This window comes from Castanea sativa, chromosome 5 (genome assembly GCF_040712315.1).
Source record: "Castanea sativa cultivar Marrone di Chiusa Pesio chromosome 5, ASM4071231v1".
NCBI classification, from domain to species: Eukaryota; Viridiplantae; Streptophyta; class Magnoliopsida; order Fagales; family Fagaceae; genus Castanea; species Castanea sativa.
The window spans coordinates 65,385,026-65,410,021 of record NC_134017.1 but is presented as its reverse complement, the minus strand read 5'-3'; the positions used below and the strand labels follow the sequence as shown (position 1 = coordinate 65,410,021).

General features: G+C 35.2%; 1 protein-coding gene across 1 annotated transcript; it reads right to left on the bottom strand.

Annotated features, from left to right (window-relative positions):
- Positions 1–7,433: 7,433 nt before the first annotated feature.
- On the bottom strand, positions 7,434–8,024 carry LOC142635632 (uncharacterized). The gene has a single exon (XM_075809766.1). The coding sequence runs from the start codon at positions 8,022–8,024 to the stop codon at positions 7,434–7,436; it is 591 nt and encodes a 196-aa protein (XP_075665881.1).
- Between the last annotated feature and the right edge of the window lie 16,972 nt (positions 8,025–24,996).

Sequence of the window (24,996 nt, the reverse complement as noted above, 5' to 3'; positions counted from 1 at the left end):
CGATCCCATTGTGACAGAGTATTTGCTGATTTGATTTGCCATAAGCACTACGGGAGTTGACTACCAAATTAATTTGACCGACGGAAGTAGAAATGTCCATGGGTTGGTGAGAATTTATTAAAAAGAAAAAAAGTTGGTGAGAAACACATGACGGTTGAATATTTTTTTAAAATGTATTTTTCTAAAAAAACTTACCTTAGTTAATAACCTCAAAATGAGTTGGAAAAATATATTGCACTAGTGCCTGACACGGTACAGAAATATGTTTATTTTGTGCCAATATAAATACTAGGTCGTTCTAACTATAAAAAAAAAAAAAACAAATCGAATTTCGGCCAAAAACTTCATATGTGATCGAAACAACAAACAACAAACATTATTGAGTTTTTAAATAGGGTTTTATTAATGTGTACACATTAATAAATTATTTTAAAGAATTTTTTATAAAAAAACAAAAAAATTATCAACTTTTTAAGTAATTTTTTCAATTCTTCATAAAGTATTTCTAAAAATAAATAACTAAATATAACTATTTAAGACTTTTTTCGTCTTGTGTGCACTGTCCACACACGTGAACACTACAATGACTTTTTTTTTTTTTGTTGGGAAAACACTATATTGACTAAGACTATTTATTATTTAATACTACATCATTATCAATTCTATTATAAATGTTATTTATTATATTTTTTGCTGAGAATATTATATATTATAAGTATAATCAATTAACATTTTAGCTAGAGTTTAAATGATTAAATAAGATATGAGCTGATAATTTTAAATATTGTAAACAAGTTATATGGGCTTTTTTTTTTTTTTTTTGGCTGAGACAAGTTTTATGGGCTTTGACTTATGGGTATACAACTAATATATATATTCAATACTTAGAGGTAAACTTGAAACGGTATATTGGTATTAACTAGTACCAAAATATTTCGTTCTCTTGATCAAATCGAAACAACCTTCCATATGGTATCAACTCCATAGTTTTCGACACACGCTAGTGCCTCTATGCTAACATGTGCGCAAGTCCTCCCTGTCTTAGCCACGTGTGAGCGACCGCGATCCCAGCCGCCAATTTTTTTTTTTCTCAAACTGGGCCTAACCCGTGCGAATGGGTGGGATCGTGATGCTCAAAATGTCGAATTCACTGTAAAATGTACTCTCCCCTAGATCGAGGGTTTTACATGGAGTCGTCACTTATTTAATTTAATTAAAAAAAATAAGAAAACCTTCACTATAAAAACAATGTTTTTGTTGTCTTAATGTATATGACAATTTACATCAATTTTATCACAAAATTTACAATTTTTTTTTACTCCTAGATACAATCTAAGAAAGTAAATTACATTGCTTTGTTTCCTAGTTACATTCTAAAAAATGTAAAATTGCATATACAAAAGTCTAGTCTAGAACCCTTGATCTTGGTTTGGAGGCTAATTTACGAGATGTGAATGGATTAAGCACCCATCTCACCCTGTAAAACTGGTCTCCTAAGTTAAGGTGGCCAATATCATGTCATGTCACACAAATACAAACAATGTATCGTATAAACATGTTAATTTTCAAGAATTGTAAACAAATATGTGTTGGGTAATTTAACATAAAGAGAAACAAAAAGTGAAATTTGTTAAATAACAATGTAAATGTAAAGAAAGCATGAAAGTAATGGCATGTTCATTCAAGAAATTAATGTAAACAAGGGTTCCTAGCCTAAACATGTTCATCTAAGCATGTGAAGGAAAACAAAATCATCATGCTATTTGTCATCAACATAATTGCAAAAGAAAATTTATTTTTAGGCCTACCAATCATCCAAGCAATCATGAAAAGAACAAAGAAAATCACCCATACATGTTCATCCAAGTATTTAAACGAAAATCATAATGTTAATTAGACCTATTCATCTAAGCATTCAAAAAAAAGAGAAATAACTACCCAGACATGTTCATCTAAGCATATTATGAAAATCAAATAATAACTTAGAAGTGTTCGTCCAAGCATGTGAAGGAAAACAGAGAATTGTCATGCTATTTCTCTAGAGAAAATCAAAATACTTAGACATGTTCATTTAAGCATTTTTTAAAAAAAAAAAAAAAAAAGCAAAACAACTACCTAGACATGTTCATCTAAGCATTCAAGAAAAAGAAGCCTAAAAGTGTTCATCTAAGCATGTAAAAGGAATATCAATGAGATATATAGGCATGTTCATCCAAGCATATCATGAAAGAAACAAATAATGACTTGGAAGCAATTACTCAAGCATGTGTAGAAACTTAAAGAACATAATTAACTACTTACCATCATAGAGCATAAAGTAAAGGGGGAAGTGATCACTTAAAGGGCTAGGGAGAAAGCAAGGAAGTACTAAACTAAAACCAAAGTAAGAACAATGGTTGCACAAAAACTTTTCTTTTCTGCTTTCTCACTAGCTCTCCAGAGGTAATCGGGGTGCAGAAAATGGAAGAGGTCTTCTCTATTTATAGGGGAAGGGATGGCTTAGCTTTAAAGCTAAGTTATTAGCTTTCTTCTGAAGCTAAGGGAGGAGATAAACCTATTTAAATAAGCTGTAATGGATTTGGTGTTGATCCCTATTTGAATTTTAAAAGGAAGTTGAAGATGATACTAAACTTGTGATATCTTCTGCACCTGTTTCGTATTTTGGCTCTAACTTTTTGCTCAAAATTCCAATTGATTCAAAATTGATGTTCTTTGAAAGGAAATTCTATTCTCTACAAATTTTCCAGAAATAGAGAAAACTAAATTTCAAATTTTTCTAGGCCAAAAATGCGATTCAATTTGCTGCTGAAAATAGTATTTTTCTGTCTTTTGAAATTTTTCATAGAATATGATGGAGCTAAAGTCGCCAGTTGCTCAGGTCATTCAGATGACCCCGGTGCAACCTGCAAGAACATAAGAGAAGACAATAAAAATGGGTCATCGGTGTGGTGCCTATCGGCGAGCCTCTAATGATAAAGTCAGAGAGAGAGAGAGAGAGAGAGAGAGAGAGTTGTAATATATTTGGCTGGTAATAATAACTCAGTTTTTGTACCCTTTACCTTTGGTGGAGCATGGTATTTATAAGTCATCCTCTTTCTAGCCGTTGGAACCACCATTAATGGTGGTTTTAATTCTGGGTAACGTTTTTAGTATTCAATGTAGAGGGAAATGGAATCTCCTAATACTTAATGTGTGAGTATAAGAGCTTCTGAGCTGTTGCCTAGCTTAGTCCAAACTGTAACAGTTCTGGCAATAATGGTAGCATTTATTATTCTACCATCGACCTCAGCTGTGTCTGGACGAACCTTTTCATCGGGCTTATTAGTTGCCCCCCATTTCTTGGTCGTCAATTTCCTTGACAAGCCTGGGAATCTGGAGAGTCGCCCAACGTTTCATGTTCCCCCAATGATTCCGTTTACATTACATTTATGGCAATGTGACAGCATGGAACGCTTTGTGGCCATGTGTCACGCTCTGGTTGGTTGGATGTGGGCGCACTCCTTGACAAGATCTTTAGGTTTCCCGTGTCTTAGTTTTCCTTAGGTATGTATTTAAAGCCTTTTCTCTCTTTCTTTTCTCTTCTCCACTCTGATTTCTTCCCTTACCTTTGCGCTACTTCTATTTTCTGCAATTTTTTGAGGTTCCTCCCCTCTCCGTGCTCCAACCACCTTGTTTTTTCCGAGCTTCGGCCACTCTGTTCTTCTTTCTTCAAGTACGATACTATCCTCTTCCTAATCTTGTCTTTGCTCCGCTTCGACTAAGACCTTCTTTCCCTGCATTTTCTTTCTTTTTCCTTTTAATGTATGAGTATTCTGAGGTTAGGCGTCACTGCCCCTTTGTTTCTTTTCTTTTTGCTCGTTTAGGGGCGCTCCTTGGGTTTGGTAATGGCTGTCCAAAGGTTGGGGCTTTTGTTTCTGAGGGTAGTGCTCTAGGTTTAGTCTTAGCTAACCTTAGCCCCTTGTTGCATCAATCTTTAGATTGGTTTAAGTCTATGAGGGCAATGTCAACGGAAGTGAGGTCAAATGAGTTGGATACAGGCTTGTCGTCTAGTGACAAAGCCATAGAAGTTAATACCGCCATCTCGGCGTCTCCATCTTTAAATCCTTCGTCTTCCTCCCCTACCATGTTGAGGGCTTTCCATGCCCAAAAAGAAGTGTGTTCTTTGGATACGCTCTTTAGATTTAGGGATCGGTTCCAAATCTTTGACGAGACCAAGATTTGTCTCCCTCGTCCAGGTGAGAAGGCTTGTGTCTTCAATCCTGGGGATGTGTGCTGCCCTTCTGTGTGGCCTCAAATTCCTTGTCCATCCCTTTATAATAAAGCTTCTCCACCACCTAGGTATAGCACCAGGGCAACTTATGCCCAATTCTTGGAGGATCATCATAAGTCTGATGGAGAAATGGATGATCGTAATGGAGGGAGATGTGATTAGGGTGGGCGAACTCTTATATCTGTACCGTTTGAAAGAGTCAAAGAAGTTTGGGTACTATGAGCTGGTGCCCTAGGATAAGAAGTCTCGCCTCATCATGAGTCTACCTTTGTCATTCCGCTACTGGAAATCTAGGTACTTCTTCGTCTCAGGAAACGGCTGGGAAACCCTCTCGAACGACCTTTGGGGAGACGTACCTAGGTTGCTATGTAGGTGGGGGACACCCAAGCTTGGTGCGTCTTCCTTCATTTCTACTTTGTGTTGTTGCTTTTTTTAAGTACTTACCTTTGGCTCATCTGACTCTAACACCTCGTATTTGTTTGTTTCTTGCAACCAAGACTCGTCTGAAGTTGAAAAGCAGGTATAAGAACTGCGTCAAGAGTGCTACAGAGTACGTGGCCACTATTGACGACTTTGACAAATTGATTAATCCCAGGACGTTAGCTTGTCATTTCTTGGGTTTTGAACCTTCCCCCTATGTCTTGCACGCAATAGCCTGAGAAGAGAAAAGTAAGTATTTGTCGTTTAGCACCCTCGTCTTTCTCCTTTTAGTTTCATTGCTAACACCCTGTTTGTTTTGATCTTTTGTAGAAATGGCAACCAAGTTTAACCAAGAATTATATGATAAGTTGAGGGCCAAGAAGAACGAACCCTTATCCAACCTTGCTCAGAAACGTCCTCAGGCAGCGAAGGAGGTCATTGAGACCACTGCATCTACTCCAGTTGCTTCTGACCCCAAGGCCACTTCTCCTACTGCCTTTGTTGAGGAGATCACCCCTTGTCTCAAGATGGCTCGTGGTGGTGACAAGGGGAAGAGCAAGGTCGATGCCAGCGTTTGGGACGATGCTGCCACTGCCATGGGGAGGGCTCATAACGTAGTCACTTCGGAGGAGTTGAAGGGTTTGAACTCTGTTCCTTCCCATGAGTTGGTGAGTCGTCATATCCATAAGCTCGTCCAGGTACACTCTTGAACTTTATCCTTGTCACCAAAATTCCTTTCTTGTTGTGCTTCCTGTTCTATCCCTTATTGTGGTTACATTTTTGTTTAAGGTCCTAGGAGAAGCTATCCATCTTACCACTGAGTACCTGTTTAGTGAGGACGAGGTCGTCATGGCCAACTTCAAAGTTGAAGCCCTATAAGCTAAGGGTTCCACTTTGAGGAAGGAACTGATAGCGACGATGGACGGTAGGAACCCGATGAAGGAGAAGATCAAGGCCTAGACGGACGAGCTGAAGGCCGAGAAGCTATTGTCGGAGTAGAAGGATGAGCAACTCTAGGCAGCAAGGCGTGAGGCTTCAAAAGTTGGAGATCAAGCAATGCAGGCTTTTCAGCAAACTAACGAGTATAACGACATCCTTCTTGGCTGGTACTTCAAGGGTTTTGAACTATTGAGGAGGTACTTGGCCAAACATAACCTTGGGATGGAGCTAGAAAATCTAGACCTTAAGGCTGTTGAAAAAGAGATAGAAGCTGAAGAAGCTGCTATTGGGGACGCTGCTAACGAGGGGGCTGGTGATGACCAAACTGTTTGAATCTTTTCAGAAAAAGTTTACTATCTTTTTTTCTTTTCTTTTCTTTTTTTGTTGCTCTGTCTATTTGAATCTTTAAAAAAAAAAAAAAAATTATTGTTGAACACTTTTTAAGGTTTTGGATGCCCTATTGTTTTTGGGCTTTTACATTGCGCTTTCTTGAACACTAGATCCGTATCTAATTCAAACAATTTCATCTTCCTTTGACCTTGCAAAATTTAACTTTTCCCTCTATAGAAATATAAATTTTGCTTCATTTTACACGCTTCTGAATATGTCAATAGACTTATATCCTTTGAAGGATTTTTGTCTTTGGGCCTTGTCATTAGACTTATATCCTTTGAAGGAATTATGTATTTGGCCTCGTCAGTAGACTTATATACTTTGAAGGATTTATGTCTTGGGCCTCGTCGATAGACTTATATCTTTTGAAGGATTTATGTCTTTAGCCTTGTTAGTAGACTTATATCCTTTGAATGATTTATGTCTTTGGCCTTATTAATAGACTTGAAGGATTTATGTCTCCAGGTGGTAGCTTCCTTGTTTGGAATAGTGGGTGACTTTTTAGGGGCCTTCTCAAGTAGGGCCAAGTTTTCCATGAATTAGGTTCTTCATTGCAGGCGTAACTTTCCTGAGGACGAGGTCCCCTACATTGAATCTCCTGAGCTTTACTCTCTAGTTGTAGTACCCAGACATCTTCTGTTGGTACCTTGCCATTCTTCTAGACGCATCATCTCTTATCTCATCTAGGCAATCCAAGTTCATCCTCAGCTATTTGTTGTTGGTTTCTTCATCAAAGAATTCTCTCTTTATGCTGGTGACCCCCACCTCAATGGGGATTACAGTTTTCATGTCGTACATCAGGTTGAACGACGTTTCTCTCGTCGAGGTTCTAGTTGTGGTTCCGTAGGCCCAAAGGACACTTGGTAGTTCTTCAGGCCATACACCCTTTGCCCCCTCCAGTCAAACTTTGATGGCCTTTAGCAAGGTTCGATTGGTCATTTCTTTCTATTCGTTGGCTTGTGGGTGTCCTGGTGATGAAAAATGGTTTTAGATCCCGAGTCCCGAGCAGAAAGATCTGAACGCCTGGTTATCAAATTATCTGCCATTATCCGATATGATTGTCCTTGGTATGCCGAACCTGTAAATAATGTTCTTCCACACAAAGCCTTGTACCTTTGCCTCTGTGGTTGTTGCCAAAATCTTAGCTTCTACCCACTTTGTAAAATAGGCAATTGCTACAAGTAAGAATTTTACCTACTTTTTACCTTGGGGTAAGGAGCCCGCTATGTAAGAATTTTACCTGCTTTTTACCTTGGGGCAAGGAGCCCACTATGTCAATCCCTCACTGCGTGAATGGCCATGGAGAGGTTATGGTCATCATTTTCTCTCTTGGGGTTCTGTGGATGTTCCTATACTTTTGGCACTTGTCACATCTTTTGACGAAGTCTTTTGCTTCCTTTCGTATTGTTGGCTAGAAGTAGCCCGTCTTGGTAATCTTGGATATCAGAGATTTTGGTCCTGTATGATCTCCACAGATGCCTTCGTGAACTTCTTCCAGGATGTACCTTGCTTCATCCTCTTCGACACACTTCAAGTAGGAGAGAGAAAACCCTTTTTTGTAGAGCGCATCATTTAGGAGTGTGAATCTGGTAGCTCTTTTCTTTATCTTCCTTGCCTCGTCTGAATCTGATGGTAGGTGGCCATCCTTCAGGTAGAAGATGATGGGTGCTATCCAGCTCGTGCTCCCTTGTATCACAAATGTATGGAACTCTTCTATACTGGGGAATTCTTGTACTTCCATCTTGATCCCTAGTGGGTCGTCTTCAGCTTCTGATGATGCTTGTCTCACGACTTCGTCTGCTTCCATGTTCAAATTTCGTGGAACTTGTATAAACTCCACTTGTTCCAGATCCTTGACAAGCTGGTTTGTTAACTTCAAGTAATTTTGCATCCTCTGTTCTTTTGCTTCATAATCTCCTTTGATTGACTCGATCACTAACCTGGAGTCACTTTTTAGGAGTACTTTTTTGGCGTTCATGGACTTAGCTAGTCTCAGTCCCATCAATATTGCTTCGTACTTAGCCTCATTGTTGGTTGTTGGGAACTATAGCTAGACCCCGTACTTCAAGGCATCCCCTTTAGGAAAGGTTATGACGATTCTGACTCCACCCCTGCCTTTGGCTGATGACCCATCAATTTGGACCGTCCATGATTCTGCTACATCCATCGAGTTGTCTTCAGGCATCGTGAATTCGGCGATGAAGTCTGCTAGTACTTGGGCCTTTATCCGTTCGTGGCCTGTATTCAATGTTGAATTGGCTTAGCTCGATTGCCCATTGTACCATTCGTCCAGAGGCATCTGGTTTGTTCATTGCCTTCTTAATGGGTTAGTCCGTCATAACGAGGATGGGGTTTGCCTAGAAGTACGGACGAAGCTTCTAGGAGGCAACGATCAAAGCAAAGGTGATCTTCTCGATGCACGGGTACTTCGCCTCTGCTCCTTGAAAGGTCTGGCTTACATAGTACACGAGTGCTGGATTTTAACTCTTCTCAAATAAAGGTTGCACTTACTGCTTTGGCGGAGACAGCTAGATAGAAGAACATGTCTTTGTCCTATTTTGACGAGCATAGTAATGGCGGGTTGCTCAAATAGCGTTTTAGCTCCTGGAAAGCCGCTTCGCAATCGTTAATCCATGTGAAGGCCTACTTGAGGGTCTCGAAGAACGGAAGGCCTTTATCCGTTACCCTTGAGAAGAAACGATGCAATGCTGCTACTCTTTTTGTTAACTTTTGTACCTCCTTAACATTCCTTGGTGAGGTCATCTCTAGTATTGCTTTCACTTTCTCTGGATTAGCTTTTATGCCTCGTTGTGACACCATAAACCTAAGGAACTTCCCCGAGAAAACTCTGAACACACACTTCACCGGGTTCAACTTCATCTGGTACCGTCTCAGAATTTTGAACGTTTCCTCCAGGTCGTCCAAATGGCTTTTTGCTTCTTTTCTCTTGACGAGCATATCATCTATTTACACTTTCATGTTTCTCCCAATTTGTTCATTGAACATTTGGTTTACTAACCTTTGGTAGGTAGCTCCTGCGTTCTTCAACCTCAGTGGCATGATTGGTAATGAAGGTCGTCTTTTCGTGATCTTCTTCTGACATTTGGATCTGGTTGTACCCCGAGAACGCGTCTATAAATGTTAATAGCTTGTGTCCTGTTGTGGAATTAACGAGCTAGTTAATTCTTGTCAAAGGGAAGCTGTCTTTTGGGTAAGCTTGATTCAGATTTGTGAAATCCATGCATATCCTCCATTTCCCGTTTGCTTTCTTCACCATGATGATGTTAGCCAACCACTCTGGGTAATACACTTCACGGATGAACTTGGCGATCAGGAGCTTGTTTACTTCGTCCATGATAGCGTTGTTCCTCTTAGGTGCAAGGACTCTTCTTATCTGTTGGATGAGCTTTTTCCTCGAAACCATATTCAGTCGGTGTTGGATGACATTCTCTGAGATGTCGGGCATGTCCTCCTGGCTCCACGCAAATATGTCCAGGTTTCTCTTCAGGAACTCTATTATCCCTTTCTTCATATTTGGACTAAGATTTGCCCCAACATTCGTTACCTTCATAGGCTCTCCTTCTACCAGTTCTACCGTCTCCAGTGCTATCGTCGTGGGGCTTTTTTCTTCAATGATCCATGTATGGTTTTCTTTGATGCTAATACTGCTTGATAACACTCAAGGGCCAAAACTTGATCCCTCTTGATTACTCCTACTCCATTTTCTATAGGGAATTTTACCTTTAAATAGTACGTCGAGGTCACAACTTTCCAACGGTTAAGTGTGGGTCATCCAATGATGACATTTCAGGACGAAGGAAATTCTACTACTAGGAAATTAAGTTGCTTCGTTATTTGTTGGGGGTATGTGCCTACTATTACCGTCAGAGTCACTATTCCTTTTGGGTACACCTTGTCCCCGCTAAAGCTGACGAGGGGAGATTCAAATGGACGAAGCCTACTTGGGTCCACTTTTAACTGCTGGAAGGCGGAGAGGTAAATGGTGTCGGCGGAGCTCCTGTTGTCTACTAGAATTCTTTTGGTGTTGAACCCTTCTATCATCAGTATGATGACCAAGGGGTCTTCATGTGGCTACTTTACTTTTCTAGCATCTTCCTCCGAGAAGACCATGTCTGCAGCTTCTCTTCTTCAGTGTTTTGTTAGTGGTATCATATGGACGCTGTTGACCTACCTTTGTTGCGACTTCTTGAGGGATTTGAAGGAGCCCCCCTTCGTTGGACCACTGTTGATCATCCTTATCTCGCCTATTGCATTCTTTAGTCCTTCTCGTGGTTTATCATCATCCCTAGGCTTTTCTTTTGACCTAATTCGGTCTTCTTGCTTTGATCATCCATACGTGTTTTTCTTGACGAACTTCTGCAGTTTCCCTTTCTAGATTAGTTCCTCCATCTGCTCCTTAAGGTCCCTACATTCGTCAATACAGTGCCCATGGTCTCGGTGGAATTGGTAGTACTTTTTCTTGTTCCAAGCATTGGGTGAACCACTTAACGGCTTCGGCCATTTCAGCTGGTGATTGTCCTTAATTTGCATTAAGATTTGGTCAATGGGCATTACCAAGGGGTGAAATTTACCATTTTGCGAGCCTTGTCATCCCTTTGCTTGCCATATGATTGCTGGAAGGATGGTCTGTTCTTTCTCTTTTTTGCCATTTCTAGTCGTCTTGGGGGCCCGTCTTTGGTGTTTGAGGTCCACCTACCTCTATTGCTGCTAGGGCATCCTCCGCGTTCATGTATTTTTAAGCCTTCATGAGCAAATCTGTCATTGGCGTCGGGGGACTCTTAGCGAGTGCTACTGCAAACTATGTGGACCTCAATCTTGCTTTGAACGTGGTTAGCTGCACTTGGTCCTCTGCTTCGTCTACTTCCAACACTTCCCTGTTAAATTACTTCATGTAGGATCTTAAGGACTTTCCTTCTCCCTGTTTGATCATCAGTAAATGATCTGCTGCTCTTTTCTGATGCTATCCTCCAACGAAGTGACGCATAAACAGGTTGCTGAGTTGGTCAAAATCGTCGATGGAATATCACCAACTTACTGAACCATACTCGGGCTGCCCCTGTGAGGGTGGTCGGGAAGGATTGACACTATTTCATTCGAAGTCTACTGTAGGCTTAAGGTCATCTTAAAGGTGGTGATGTGATCTAGTGGGTCTTTCAACCTGTCATACAACTCCAGCTGCAGAAGCCGAAATTTAGCAGGAGTGGGTGATCGAGTACCCATTGTGTGAACGGAGAGTCCATCCCTCTCACCATCCTATCCAAGTTCTTGGCCGTTTTTCCTTTTATGGAATTTTTGAGCTCGTCCATCTCTTTTCTCATACTCCCCAGGAGGTCATTGCTGGCCTCGTTGGACTGCTCCGTCCTCCTTGAGCCATCTCTCCCTTGGCTCCCCTCTGGATCTTGCACTTCGTCCTCATTCCTATTGTTTTCAATCCTTCTTGGCGAGAATTTTTCTTCCTGTTGCAGTCGTTGCCTCATCTCCTGGTTTTGCTTTGTTAGCTCTTCCACACTGGCCATGAGAGCTTGAACTTGCTAGGCTAGGGTGGCTGATTCTGGTTGTGCACTAGACTCCATCTGGATAACAGTAAGGGTAAAGCAACGTTTCTGTCCTTAGGATTAGGAGAAAGAAAGCGTCCCCACAGACGGTACTAAACTAATGAAGCTAAAGTCGTCAGTCGTTCAGGTCATTTAGATGACCCCAGTGCAACTTGCAAGAACACAAGAGAAGACAACAAAAACGGGTCACCGGTGTGGTGCCTGCCAGCGAGCCTTCGACGAGAAAGTCAAAATGAGAGAGAGAGAGAGAGAGAGAGAGAGAGAGAGAGAATAAATTTGGTTGGTAATAATAACTCAGTTTTTGTACCCTTTACCTTTGGTGGAGCATGGTATTTATAGGTCATCCTCTTTCTAGCCGTTGGAACCACCATTAATGGTGGTTTTAATTCTGGGTAATGTTTTTAGTATTTAATGTGGAGGGAAGTGGAATCTCCTAATACTTAATGTGCAAGTATAAGAGCTTCTGAGCTATCGCTTGGCTTCATCCAAACCGTAATGGTTTTGGCAATAATGGCAGCATTTATTGTTCTACGCTCGTCTTCAGCTGTGTTTGGACGAACCATTTCATCGGGCTTATCAGAATGTATCTGTTCTTCTATCCAACTTTTTTTTCAAAAGCTTTCTTCTTAAGCTAAGGGAAGGGATAAGCCTATTAGATAAGCTTGAAAAGAATTGATGTTGATCCCGATTTGAAATTTTGAAAGAAAATTGAAGATGATGTTGAATTTGTGTTATCATTTGCACCTATTTTTGTATTTTGACTATAACTTTTTGCTCAAAATTCCAATTGATTCGGGATTGGTGTTTTTTGAAAATAAATTCAATTCTCTACAACGTTTCTAGAAAACCAAAAATACGATTCAAGTTGCTGCTAAGAATAATAACATTTTTTTGAGCATTTTTTTCTATTTTTTTGAATTTTTTCATGGATCATATCCTTTTCTCTCTTCAATTTTTTTTTTTCAAAAGTTGATAAGATGCCATAAAGGAAAACATATTTTTATTATTTCTTAAAAAAATGAAGTAAAATGAAACCCAATCAAAAATCAAACTTAACTAATTTTAAATTAATTCTTGTGAGAATCGATCAAAATTAAGTTTTTTAAATAGGACGTGATTGGGCCCATCGTGTAGGTGAGCTGTAATCATTGAAAATTGTTTGTATGATAACTTTTGATCATGTGGTCCGATCAAAACCCATGACATACCATTATGATCGTTAGAGCATCAAGATTTATTTTGTATCACAAATCTGAAGATCTACCTGTCGAGATTATGACCATGCCCTTGGTGCAATATTACTATTTTGCCCTTAATATTGGTTAAATGCAAGTTGTAAAATGAGGTGTCTACACCATGGGTTTTCACCTTTGTCTTTCAAAAAATGCTAAAATTTCGAATACAACTACCACTCTTCCACAATTACTCCCACAATCACAAGTTATTTTTCCTTTATCTAAATGCAAGTTACATGGAGTTATATTTTTGCCATAATGATAACCACTCATAAGAAGATTTATCCAAATTAATTCATGGCCATGTCAAAGGTTACTTCCGCACCAGATTAGGATTTGCTTAATTTGTGATTTATGCATGTGGGTTTGTCATTTTGTCTTCAGTACAGTTCGATCAATAAGATCTTCTAGGGATTTTTTGTGGTATTTACTTTACTGGGTAAGCAATTGTGGGAATTACTTTTATTTTTTTCTCTTTCTATTGTTTTTTCGAATTGCAATGATCAGGTTATGAGTGAGTTTGCTTTGCAACGCCATTAGAGTCCAATACCCTTTAAACAGGGAGTGACCTTTTATGTTCGTGATATTTAGTTTACTGTGTTAACAATTGTGGGGTTTTTCCCTTCTTCTTCCTTTTAAAAATTAATTTTGCAATTAGAGTCTAATACACTTCATAGGGGGAGTAGACATGAGATTGTAGGGTCAGGTTCTTATCTACTTTTTTCTATTATTTTTTTTTCCTCTCAATTTAGATTATATTTTCCATTTTTCAGTTAATTTGTTTTGGATGTATACATTCCTCTTCTACATTGGGGGTTCTAAAGTCAAACGTAAAAGAGGAATCATTGCCACCAAATGCAATTGTGTTTATTTATTTAATTTTATAGAAGATTGTGTTTATATTTAAATGCATATTAATTTGATTTGGTGCATTTCTCCTGGGTATCATTTGGTAGGTAGCAAGTATTTGATGAAAGTTGTGAATGGTTGGGTCAGCAGTAATACAGTATGTGGTTTGTAAACGTTGCAAATGTATCACAAGTTTGGATTAAGTGGTACTTTATGTAAGCCCAGTGGTGGTACCTTAGCTCATGGTATTTTTTTATTAGTTCTTGATTGTATGAAATGCTTTGTACCCACCTATGTAATGACCTATTACAAATGATGTAATTGTTTAAGTTTTGCTCAATGAATCAAAAGTCATATACAGAGCCAAAGCGGTTTGGCAAATATGTTAATGTATTCCACAAAGATTATTACTTTTAAAATATAAAAAAATATAAAACAAACATTATTGCTTTGGATTTGTACATTCCTAATAAGCGATCAAGCATAATGTTAATTAACTCACACACGAACATAAGGTTAACTAATTGTTGGTCCCATATTGAAATATTTGGCGTTAATGCAACAATTACATCCTATTTTCATGTTATAAATTCTTCGTGTTATAAATGCAAAATTAACATTTGCGAACGGTTGATACAACAAAAGTGTCATGAGGTTACTCACAAAAAATGAATATTGAAAAACATTGAAATCATACGTTCGTGTGTGAATGTATTCATTTTTTTGGTGCTACCCTAATGACACTCCTAGATGTATCAATGGTTCATAAATGCGTAATATTAGTGGGTGTAAACTTCAAATGAAGATGAATAGAAAATTATGACATTAAAAAAAAAAAGGCGATCGTTGCCTACCATATTGACATTTTTTTGGGGGGTTTTAAAGGGAGATTTAAACCCTTTATACTTTTGGTGAAAATATGAAGAGACGCCAGTTAAGCTGTATTAGACACATGAACGTTTTAGGCTTTATTGCCATTAAGTTTCAATAAATTAAAATAAAAAACCTTCAAATTGTTTTGAGCTTCAAGTTCAAGCTTTATTATGACCTATGATTTATTTATTTTTTGTCCAATTTTTGCTCATTCCCAAGTCCTAACTTTGTGTTCTCACTCTTAACAAACATGCCTATACACACATTAATATGTTTGAGGATAGATATGTTTTGGGATTAATGGATAAACTAATACTAGCCTCATCACATGCGGTTCGCATGTGCGATGAGGTTTTTTTTTTTTGGTTTAGTGTTGTGAAATTTTAAAATACTCGCAAGTGTACGAACCGTACCGAAGTATAGTTTGACAAGAACGAGGTCGAACCCATAGGGACTTGAATGAACGTAGGAAAATTAATCAAATATTAACCAAATTAATCCTAATCTAGTTTAATAAAAATTGGTTGTTTTGAAATTAAATAAACTAAGCAAAAGATATAAAGCAATAAAAAGATGTAAACAATCAAGGGAAAAGAATTAAGGTTTTGGAATCCGCCTTGTAAGTCATATCAGCATATATTTATGATCATTAATTTTTCCCAAATACTACATGATAATCTAGAAATCAATCTTGCTATCATGGAAAATATTCTCATTAAAATCCTTATTTTAAAAATCAAAAACATGTTCTTCTTCGCTTCTTAAGTATAAAATCAAATCATCAATTGTATCTATAGACAAACAAATTACAAGCGATATCCAATTTTATAATCAAGAATTAATAAACCAAGAATTCAATTAATTAAGACAAATCCTAAATCATGAGAAAAACATGATTGAACTCATATCTAGAATCTCATCTGAGTCAATTGATATGAAGCAAGAACAATTTAAATCATTAAAGAACAACTATTATGGGAAAAATCAAATCACATAAATATTACTAATAATCCTTAACAAGGTTTCATCCTCAACCCTAATTATAAATTTAGCTACTCATAGTAATTAAAATAAAACACAAGAATAAAATACTAAACATTAAACTAGACAAATAAAATAAAACTAACTGCCATGGAAGAAAACCAAAGAAGTAGCCGCACTCTCTATGTTTAGCTCCCAGCCCTAGCACTGGCCTCCTTTTGAATTTTGCTCTAAAGAGCCTTTAAATAGGTCAAGGAATCCTATTACAAGTTGAATTCCTGTTTGGAGAAAATTCCAGATTTTTAGGCTTCACTTAACCGACAATTTTGGCCCATTTAACGTCAGAATTCGGATTTTTGGTAAACTACAAAGTTGTAGCCCTTTAAGTTAACTTTCCAGCCCAACTTTAATCATCTCAATTGGACATCTGAGCCGAAAGTTATGTCAAAAATACTAACGGATGTGCAGGCTGGAATCCTAATCCGAATTGAACTTGGATTTGATACAAATTTCCTTTGATTCCTTGCTCCAATTGGACTTAAATTTAATTGGGTTGGTCTTCTTTAACTTCATCATGGCCCTTGTAAAAGTAAAGTCCATTAGCTTTCTTCTTTGCACAAATCCACTTATTTAATTCCATTCTCCTACAAAAGATAAATTCACGCAATAAGATTCACTTAAGCACAAAATTGATTATTCACCATTATTCCAAAACCAAATATAAAATGCATGAATTACCTCAAATTAAGTATGATAATGCTTTCTAACAATGATATAAATATGCAAAATTAAGCTATTATCAATGCACATCATTTAGTGTTATAATTTCTCACTCATTCTAATTTGAGATTTACACTTTTCCCACAAAAAAATTGCACATTTAAAACTACTAATATAGCTAGAAGCGTCATAAGGTTAGCTACAAAAAATGAACATTGAAATAATATTGAAATCATATGCTCATGTGTGAATCTGTTCATTTTTTGTAGTTAACCTTATGACACTTCTAGCTATATAAGTAGTTTTAAATGCTCAATTTTTGTGGGAAAAAGTGTAAATCTCAAATTAGAATGAGCAAAAAATTATAACTATAGGGGTGACAGGCCCAGTAGTGCGCGTTGGGCCGTGGGCCTCGTCCAAGGGCTCCTAATAGTCTGAAAACAGATAAACGTCGGTCCACTTTAGTGTATGAAGAAAGGGGTCTAGTTATGATGGTTCAGGGAGGAAGTCTGAGGACAAACAACACCTCGGCTAATCAAAGTAGAGGTCAGAGCGTGTGGTTTGCCATTAAGAGCAACACTCCAGAGGCTTTTATTGATAAGGATAAACGTTAGGAAAGTATCGGACAAAGGGAAGCTAAGAAATATCTAAGAGAAAGCTGCTACCACCGCATTGAATGTTCTGCAGCTAAATTTTTTGCCGCATTAATGTGGAGGTGATATCTGAACAATAATATTCAGCCTTACAACCACTCCCAGAGATTTTAGGAATGTGCTGATGGGACAAGGATCAAAGCCAATCACTTGACCTACATGTGAAAGGTGGAGACGAAGAAGAAGGGAGGGAATATAAAGAAGAGAGACACCATTATGAGGGGGGATCGGAGATTTGAGAGAAAAAACACTGTAGCAATAAAAACTGGACTTGTAACCAAATTCAAAAGATATATCTGATATATATAAGAATTAGTCTCCTCAAACTATACTGAGGACAATTTTCTTTGGGCAAAACCAGTTTATTCTTGTTTTCTTGTCATCTAGGCTCACTGTAATTACTATCTAACTCATTAAAGCCCAGTTTTCTAGTCCACTCTCTACAAATTCATTGTATTGGACTCTTTGGGTCTAAATCCTTTTACCTTTTGGGCTTAGTCATTTGGTGCGACTATGGTTTCCAAGTTCAACTTTTATTTCTTCTCAAAAAAAGAAGTTCCACTTTTATAATTTTTATATGTTAAGAGGATTCAGAAAGTTAGTTACCATCTACCTACAATATTTAAAATACCCCTAAAATTTATTAAGCACCACTCTAAACAAAAACTAAACAAGTGTATAAAAGTAATTTGAGCTACATATATTTAAGAGATATTTGATTTAAACTTAAATGTAAATACCCATTTGAATTCCACTTTCCATGTGTTTACTCCTAAAAAAGTGCTTTTTATATCCCAACAATGTTTTCCATTTTTCAATTACCAAATTTTTTTTTTCCCTTTTACAACCAATTAGATTTAAATTTCACTTTACTCCTAAAAAACTGCTTTCAATTTGCCAACCACGTTTCTCACTTTTTCAATTACTAAATTCATTTTTTTTTTCCTTTTACAACAAATTATAAATCAAATTCAAACTTTATTAGGGTGAAAATGGTTCAAATCTATTCTTGAAGGTTTTTAATACTTGGGTTGCTTTTTATCCATAAAATGTATTTTATAAAAAATATTTTTTTTTGGTTTTGATAAACATAGAAAAGAATGGGTTTTTTAAAATTGCAAATCCTATATCAGTTTAAAAAATTGCATTAAATTTAATAAAATTTTCTGCTATTGAAGAAAAAAAATTCAAACGAAAAGCCAGCACTAGGATTCAATAGAATGGTACATTTACAAATGGTCTATTGGACTTAAATGAAAATTTCCCTTCACTTATTTTTTTGTCTTTTTTCTTTTCCCCTTTTCTTGTCATTCAAACCTTCAGTAAGTAGATTTGTTTCCAAGTTTTTATAACTTCTTTACTCTTTTTTATTGCATTATAATACTGCTTATTTTTTTGGAATTTTGGATTTACGCAGTTTTTAGGTGACTGAGAATCATGGAAAATGAATGGAAATTTGAAATATTTATTTTTAGTTAATTGTTGATGATTCTTTTTTCCAGCAACCAAAACAGTATAATTATTAACTCACTTTTTAATTTATGTGCAGGTTGATTTGGTAGATTAAGAAGAGTGGTTCGGGATTTGCTCTACCAAATTATCAAAGACAGTTAGACACACATCTTCCTCTTCTTTCTTCTTCATTTTGATTGATCGGGTGGTTGAAAAATGGATACAGGTGCTTGGACAATAATCCAATCACTGGCAGCAAAGTCCAGGGTGGTCACAGCACCACCTGACCTGGAAAAAATCATTATTATTATGTATAAATTTTAAAAAATTATGATTTTTTTTATCCTTAAAAAAAACTTTGTGACAATCCTAAATTTTTTTTAGGCCCAACATAACTAAACTTTGGACAAAATTTAACAACAAACTTAGTTGTAAGCTAAGACAACAACTCCATTCAATTTTTTTTTTTATTAGTTGTAAATTTTAACAAATTCACCATTTAATTATATTTTCTTTTTATATCTTCCATACTTACAAAATTTCAAGAAGATCAAACATCAAAAACTATGTCATCAATCAAATGTTTAAATTTTAAATTTTTGTAGGCTAAAATTATACATAAAAAATAAGTTTATGGATCGAATAGTAAATAACACCCATTCAATATTTTTTTTATTGGTTGTAAATTTTAACAGATTCACAATTTAATTATATTTTCTTTTTATATCCTCCATACTTACAAAATTTCAAGAAGATCAAACATCAAGAGCTATGTCATCAATCAAATGTTTAAATTTCGAATTTTTGTAGGCTAAAATTATACATAAAAAATAAGTTCATGGATCGAATAGTAAATAACACTCAATTGACATGAAACTTGACATGTTTTTTAAGAATATAGAGAATATGCAATTCAACAGTTAGATTTGTAAAATATGTAGCAATGTTAATTTTTTTAGTGAGAGTTGTAGCCTTGTGCTATAACTTAATTTGTAGCCAAATTTTGTCCTTAAACTTTAGTCCCCTTAACAATATATTAGGTCCTTACATAAAAAATAAAAAATTTAAAAAATCCAAGAAAAATTTTATTTAACTAAAATTTTAAAAGAGATGTAACTTGCAACATTAATAATGAGACTATCATGTAACAATTTTAAAATAAGAAAATTCGTAGAAGGAAATTGTAAGACTTTATGTGTTTGCATGTGTGTGTGTGTGTGTGTTTTGTCGTCAATGTATGAATTTCTCTTTTTATTAGATTTTTTATAATTCAAATTTCTTAATGACCACCGTCAAAAAATTTTCTGGAGCCTCCATTGATTGCACTTATGCACATAGCAAGTCCTTCATGTCTGTAAAGAACTAATACAGTTTTTTGTGTGTATGTGTGTGTGTGTGTGAAACAACTTATACAGTGGAATATCAAGGATTCATATAATTTTTTTGTATGTAATTTTATGTGATATATGTATACGGATGGTGCTAGCATATATTTTTGTTATGTATTATTATATAAAATAAAATAAAATGTGTTTGTAAGCTACCAAACAACATCGTGAAAGTTGCTCTGAATAATGAATAGGGGATTACAATAAAGAGATTGATTTTTGCATTGAAGCATTCCCATCCCGGTATGGATAAACATATGCATTTTGCATCCCAAAACGCTACATTATTTATTTTACATTCCTACTTAACAATATATCTACATCCTATTTTAGTTTTACATCTTATTAGATTAAAATAATACTAGCAGCACTTTGCACGTGCGATGAGGTTTTTATTTATTTATTTATTTTTGGTTTAGTGTCATAATTTTTCTTTCATATCAATTTGGGGTTTACACTTTTTTTTTTCATTAATATCCCACATTTTGAACTACTAATACAATCAGAAGTATTATGAGGCATGCTCCAAAAAAATGAACACTAAAATGACATCAAAATTATATGTATCAGTAGTTCGTAAATGTGTCATATTAATGGATAAATGTGTAAACCCCAAATTAATATGAAAGAAAAATTAAGATACTAAAAAAAAAAAGCCTCATTGCACACACGTGTAATGAGGCTAGTATAAAGGGGTGTTCACCAAACCGCAAAAACTGCATTAATACCGCCCGCAAAATGTCATAACCACACCGCACCACAAGTAACAGTTCACCGCACTGTATGATGTAGTGCAGTTTGTGATTTTATAATAAGAAAACTATACAAATCGCACCGCACTGCACCCGCACTATATATTAATATATTTATTTTTTTATATATTAAATATATTATTAATAGTTTAATAACCTTAGTTTTCAAAAAAAAAAAAATTAATAACCCTAGCAAGTGTTGATTAGGAAAGTCAGCCCAAGATAAAGAAAAACTAGCTCAATAGTTTAAAACTTAGCCCAAAACAAAGAGAAAAATCAGTTTTGCATTGGGCAGAAAAAGCCCAAAATTTGAAAAATATACCGGCTTCAAACTGCATCTTGTACACTACACTGCACATGTTATCGCAAAAATGAGGTGCGGTGTGGTTATGATTTTGGCTAAACTCTAAACCGCACCTCACCGCACATGTGACTGCAAAAATATGGTGCAAGTTGCAATTTTATAATAAGAAAACCGCACAAATCGCACCAAACTATATATTAATATATTTATTTTTTTAATATTAAATATATTATTAATAGTTTAATAACCCTAGTTTTCAAAAAAAAAAAAAAGTTTAATAACCCTAGCAAGTATTGATTATGAAAGTCAGCCTAAAATAAAGAAAAACTAGCTCAAAACAAGGGGAAAAATTAGTTTTGGGCTAAGCTGAAAAACCCAAAATTTGAAAAATATACCGACTTCAAATTGCATCCTATATGCCACACCACACATGTGATCGCTAAAATGAGGTGTAGTATAGTTATGATTTTGGCTAAACTCTAAACCGCACCGCACCACATATATGACCACAAAAATGAAGTGCAATATGGTTATGATTTTGGCTAAACTGCACCGCACCGCAAACAACCCTATGTGATGATTTACAATTTGCTAATTAATAGTTTAGGGTTTTATGAAAATTGGTGATTTATTAAAAAGAAACTTCGTGATACAATGTAGGCGCCGTATATCATATGGCCTTTATGATCCTTTGTTATTCTTCATGATTGTTCTATTTTTAGCATTACATGAAAGTGTTGAAACCAATCAAAACCAATCTCACGAAAAGAAACTGCATCCTGCCAAAAACAAGACAAACATACCACATTCAAGTACAAGATCCCAAACACACACACACACACACACACACACACACACACACACACACAAAGAAAAAAAAAAGAAAAAGAAAAGAAAAGGTTTTTCAAAAGTTGGTAAAGTAACTGAGAGATTTGGGCTTCGCTGGCATGTAGCCTTTTGGAAGTGTTGTCCATTCTATATTCTCGCATTTGGTTTACTTTCATTACTTTTTTTTAATTAGATATTTTCTTTTGTTTAAAGTAATAATTGCAAGTGGTAGTAAGTTTTAATCTCAACATTTTGTTTAGTTAGTGAGTAATATAACAATTTCTCATTAAAATAAAAGGAGATTCCAGTTAAAGAAGTACTGAAGTTAAACCAAATCCTTTATTCTCTGAGTATTTACTGTTATACCTATTACCTACCCATCACTGTTCTTCCTAACAAGTAACAAGTGTCCCTGGCCTATCCAACACTATTGCATGATTTTTATTTTTATTTTTGGGTAATTTTAGTGCGTGTGTATATATATACACACATTATATAATGAGAATCAGGGACGGAGCTATGCTTTGGCATTGGGGGGCAATGGCCCCCCCAACTTTTTTGGAAATTTGATTTGTGCATATATATAGACACAAGTTTAATATTTGACTCCAAAATATATACACTTAGCCCCCCTCCAAAATATTTACAAATTACCCCTTGAAACATCCAAAATATAAAAAATAAAAATCGACTAACCTTCCTTTTTGCCCAATTGCCCCAAGAATAATTGAAAAACCTTTAGACAAAACCCTAAAACCAGAAAAAACAAACCACAGTCCTCTCTCTGCGATGTGTTGTGTGAGGAAGAGACTCTAGCTGCTCTGCCCCTTTTTTAATTTTATGAAACCCAGTCTCCGTCTCCCAGCTCTTGCTTCTCTCTCTGCTTGTATGCAGTGATAAAGTATAGAACTAGTAATGATGCAGGTAGTAATTGATATTTCTCAATTTTCAAGTATAAAGGTGTGACCTCTAATATTTAGACCAAAAAAGAAAAGAAAAGAAAAGTTTTTTAATAAAAACAAACTTGTGGCTATCGTTAGAGGATTAGAGTACGGGGTAGTGCTGTAGAGACTCTAATAAGAAGAGGGAAAAAAAGAAAAGAAAAAGAAATTGGTTGTTTGTTTGACTTCTTTTGTGGTCTTAGGAGTAGGACAATAGAAAAGTTGTTTATTTAATGTTTTGTAATGAATTGTTTTTTTTTTTTTGAGAAACTTTGTAATATATTGTTAATATTAATATTGTTGTGACTTTATTATCAATAAATTATTAACATTTAATTTGTTATGTTCTGTGGGCATGTTTATTGGGGTTTATGTTTGGGATTAATTTCGTGGGGAATGTTGTGGATTTGGGTGTCCCTAGCATTATTCAAAGAAAAGTTATAAATAATTCATAAACTAATAATGATGATTTAGTGTTGCTAACCTTTAGTGTTGATGTCCTAATTTTTTAAATTCCTAAAATAAAATCTTGAAAAATCACCAACAATGAAATTGGTATTAGTTTATATATTGTAGTGCGATTTTGGATTGCATTTGCAAATATGAGATTATGATGTTAATGAACATGATAAAATTCGATAAGCTTACATTAAGCTTGCCACCCCTAGGTTCAAAGTTTGGCTCCGTCCCTGATGAGAATCATGAATAAATTTCCCTTTCCTTCTTGTATGACCAGGAGTCCAGTTTATCGGGGAATATACACACTAAAATCATGATTAAGATAACTTTTTCTAATCGGAATTTCTTACTATTTATTCAAGATTGCGTACAGACATTGAGGTTGAAACCTAAAAACAGCTTATTTTACTCGAACAAAAAAATATGACTAATCATTGAATGAGACTGACTCCATATAAAAAAAAAAAAAAAAAAGCACCATTATATTTCCTATTTTCGTCAACAAGAGCACGTTGAATTTAATCGTAAGAAATTATTTGTAAGTTTAAAATGTTTAAAGCCTACATCTTTGGGTTAAAAAAAAAAAAAAACTTACATCGTTGGGTGATAATCTTTATTTATCTGTATATATTCAGAGGATTCAGAAAGTTAGTTTTTTTTTTTTTTCGTGTCAAAAATACCCCTAATTGTATATATTAAAAGAATTCAGAAGGTTAGTTATTATTTTTTTTTCTGTCAAAAATACCCCTAAATTAATTAACCAACAATTTAAAAATGAGGCTAAAATAGTAAATTGGCAAAAAAAAGTTAATTATTGTTTTTTTTATTGTCAAAAATACCCCTACCTCAAACTAAAAAATGGGGTTAAAATAGTAAATTGACAAAAATAATAAATTCCTATATTTTCGTTGAAATACATTTTTGCTTCTAATGAACTACTACTTTTATCTATACTACTATTTAAGAGGCTTTCCCTGTTTGGATTCCACATTTTGGATGCCTAAAGTACCCTCATCATATCTACTTACAAGTTTTCAACTAACGAGGGTAAATATGTAAATTAAAACTCCTACACTATAAAACCCACAAATTCACGTATGCTTTGCAGTTTCTATCTCACTTTCTATCTCTCATTCTTCTTCAGATTGAAGACTTTTAGTTTAGCTCTACATCTTCATTTCTTTTTCTTCAGATTAAAGACTTTATTGTCAAAGGCTCCAACGAATTTCCAGGTTCTATCTTTTGCAAGTTCCTCTTTGTTTTCTTTTCTTTGGTTTATGTTAACTTTCTTTGAGCTTTACTTTTTTCTTTTTTTTTTTATATGTATCACGTTAACTCTTTTTTTTTTTTTTTCCTTTTTAAAATGTAATTTTGAAATGAATGGTTTCTTCATATACTCTACCACTGTACTTCTTAATGAATTGTCATTTCATGTTGTAGGTATTGTAATCCAAAGACAGGGCTGTTTTATGCTACAAAAGAAGCATTCAACCAACAAATTTTCAGGTTCTATCTTTTACAAGTTCCTCTTTGTTTTCTTTTCTTTGGTTTATGATGACTTTCTTTGAGTTCTATTTTTTTTTTTTTTTTTTAATGTATGTATCACATTAACTCTCTTTTTTTCTTCTTTTTTTTAAATGTAATTTTGAAAATTTGAATTTGATTAGATTTTAAAGAGTCCATGATAGAGTTAAATCTTTATCTTCTATTTCCTCACTTTTTTTTTCCTTCTACGTATTTTTTTTCTTTTTAAGATTTTTTTTTTTTAACCTTCATTGTATATGTTTTTGGCGTTAAAGTTTTTTAGTTTTTTAGTTTTTTTATCATCATTGTATATGTTTTTGGTGTTAAATTTTATTTTTTTTAATTTAGTTATTCATTTAAATAGTTGATGATGTGGTGATTAGATTTTAAAGAGTCCATGATAGAGTTAAATTCTAACTTTGGTTTGCTGATTAAATTT

Bases quoted from the DNA above. Each gene is read 5' to 3' on its own strand.
- LOC142635632 (XM_075809766.1), bottom strand. From the start codon at position 8,024: ATGGGACTGAGACTAGCTAAGTCCATGAACGCCAAAAAAGTACTCCTA.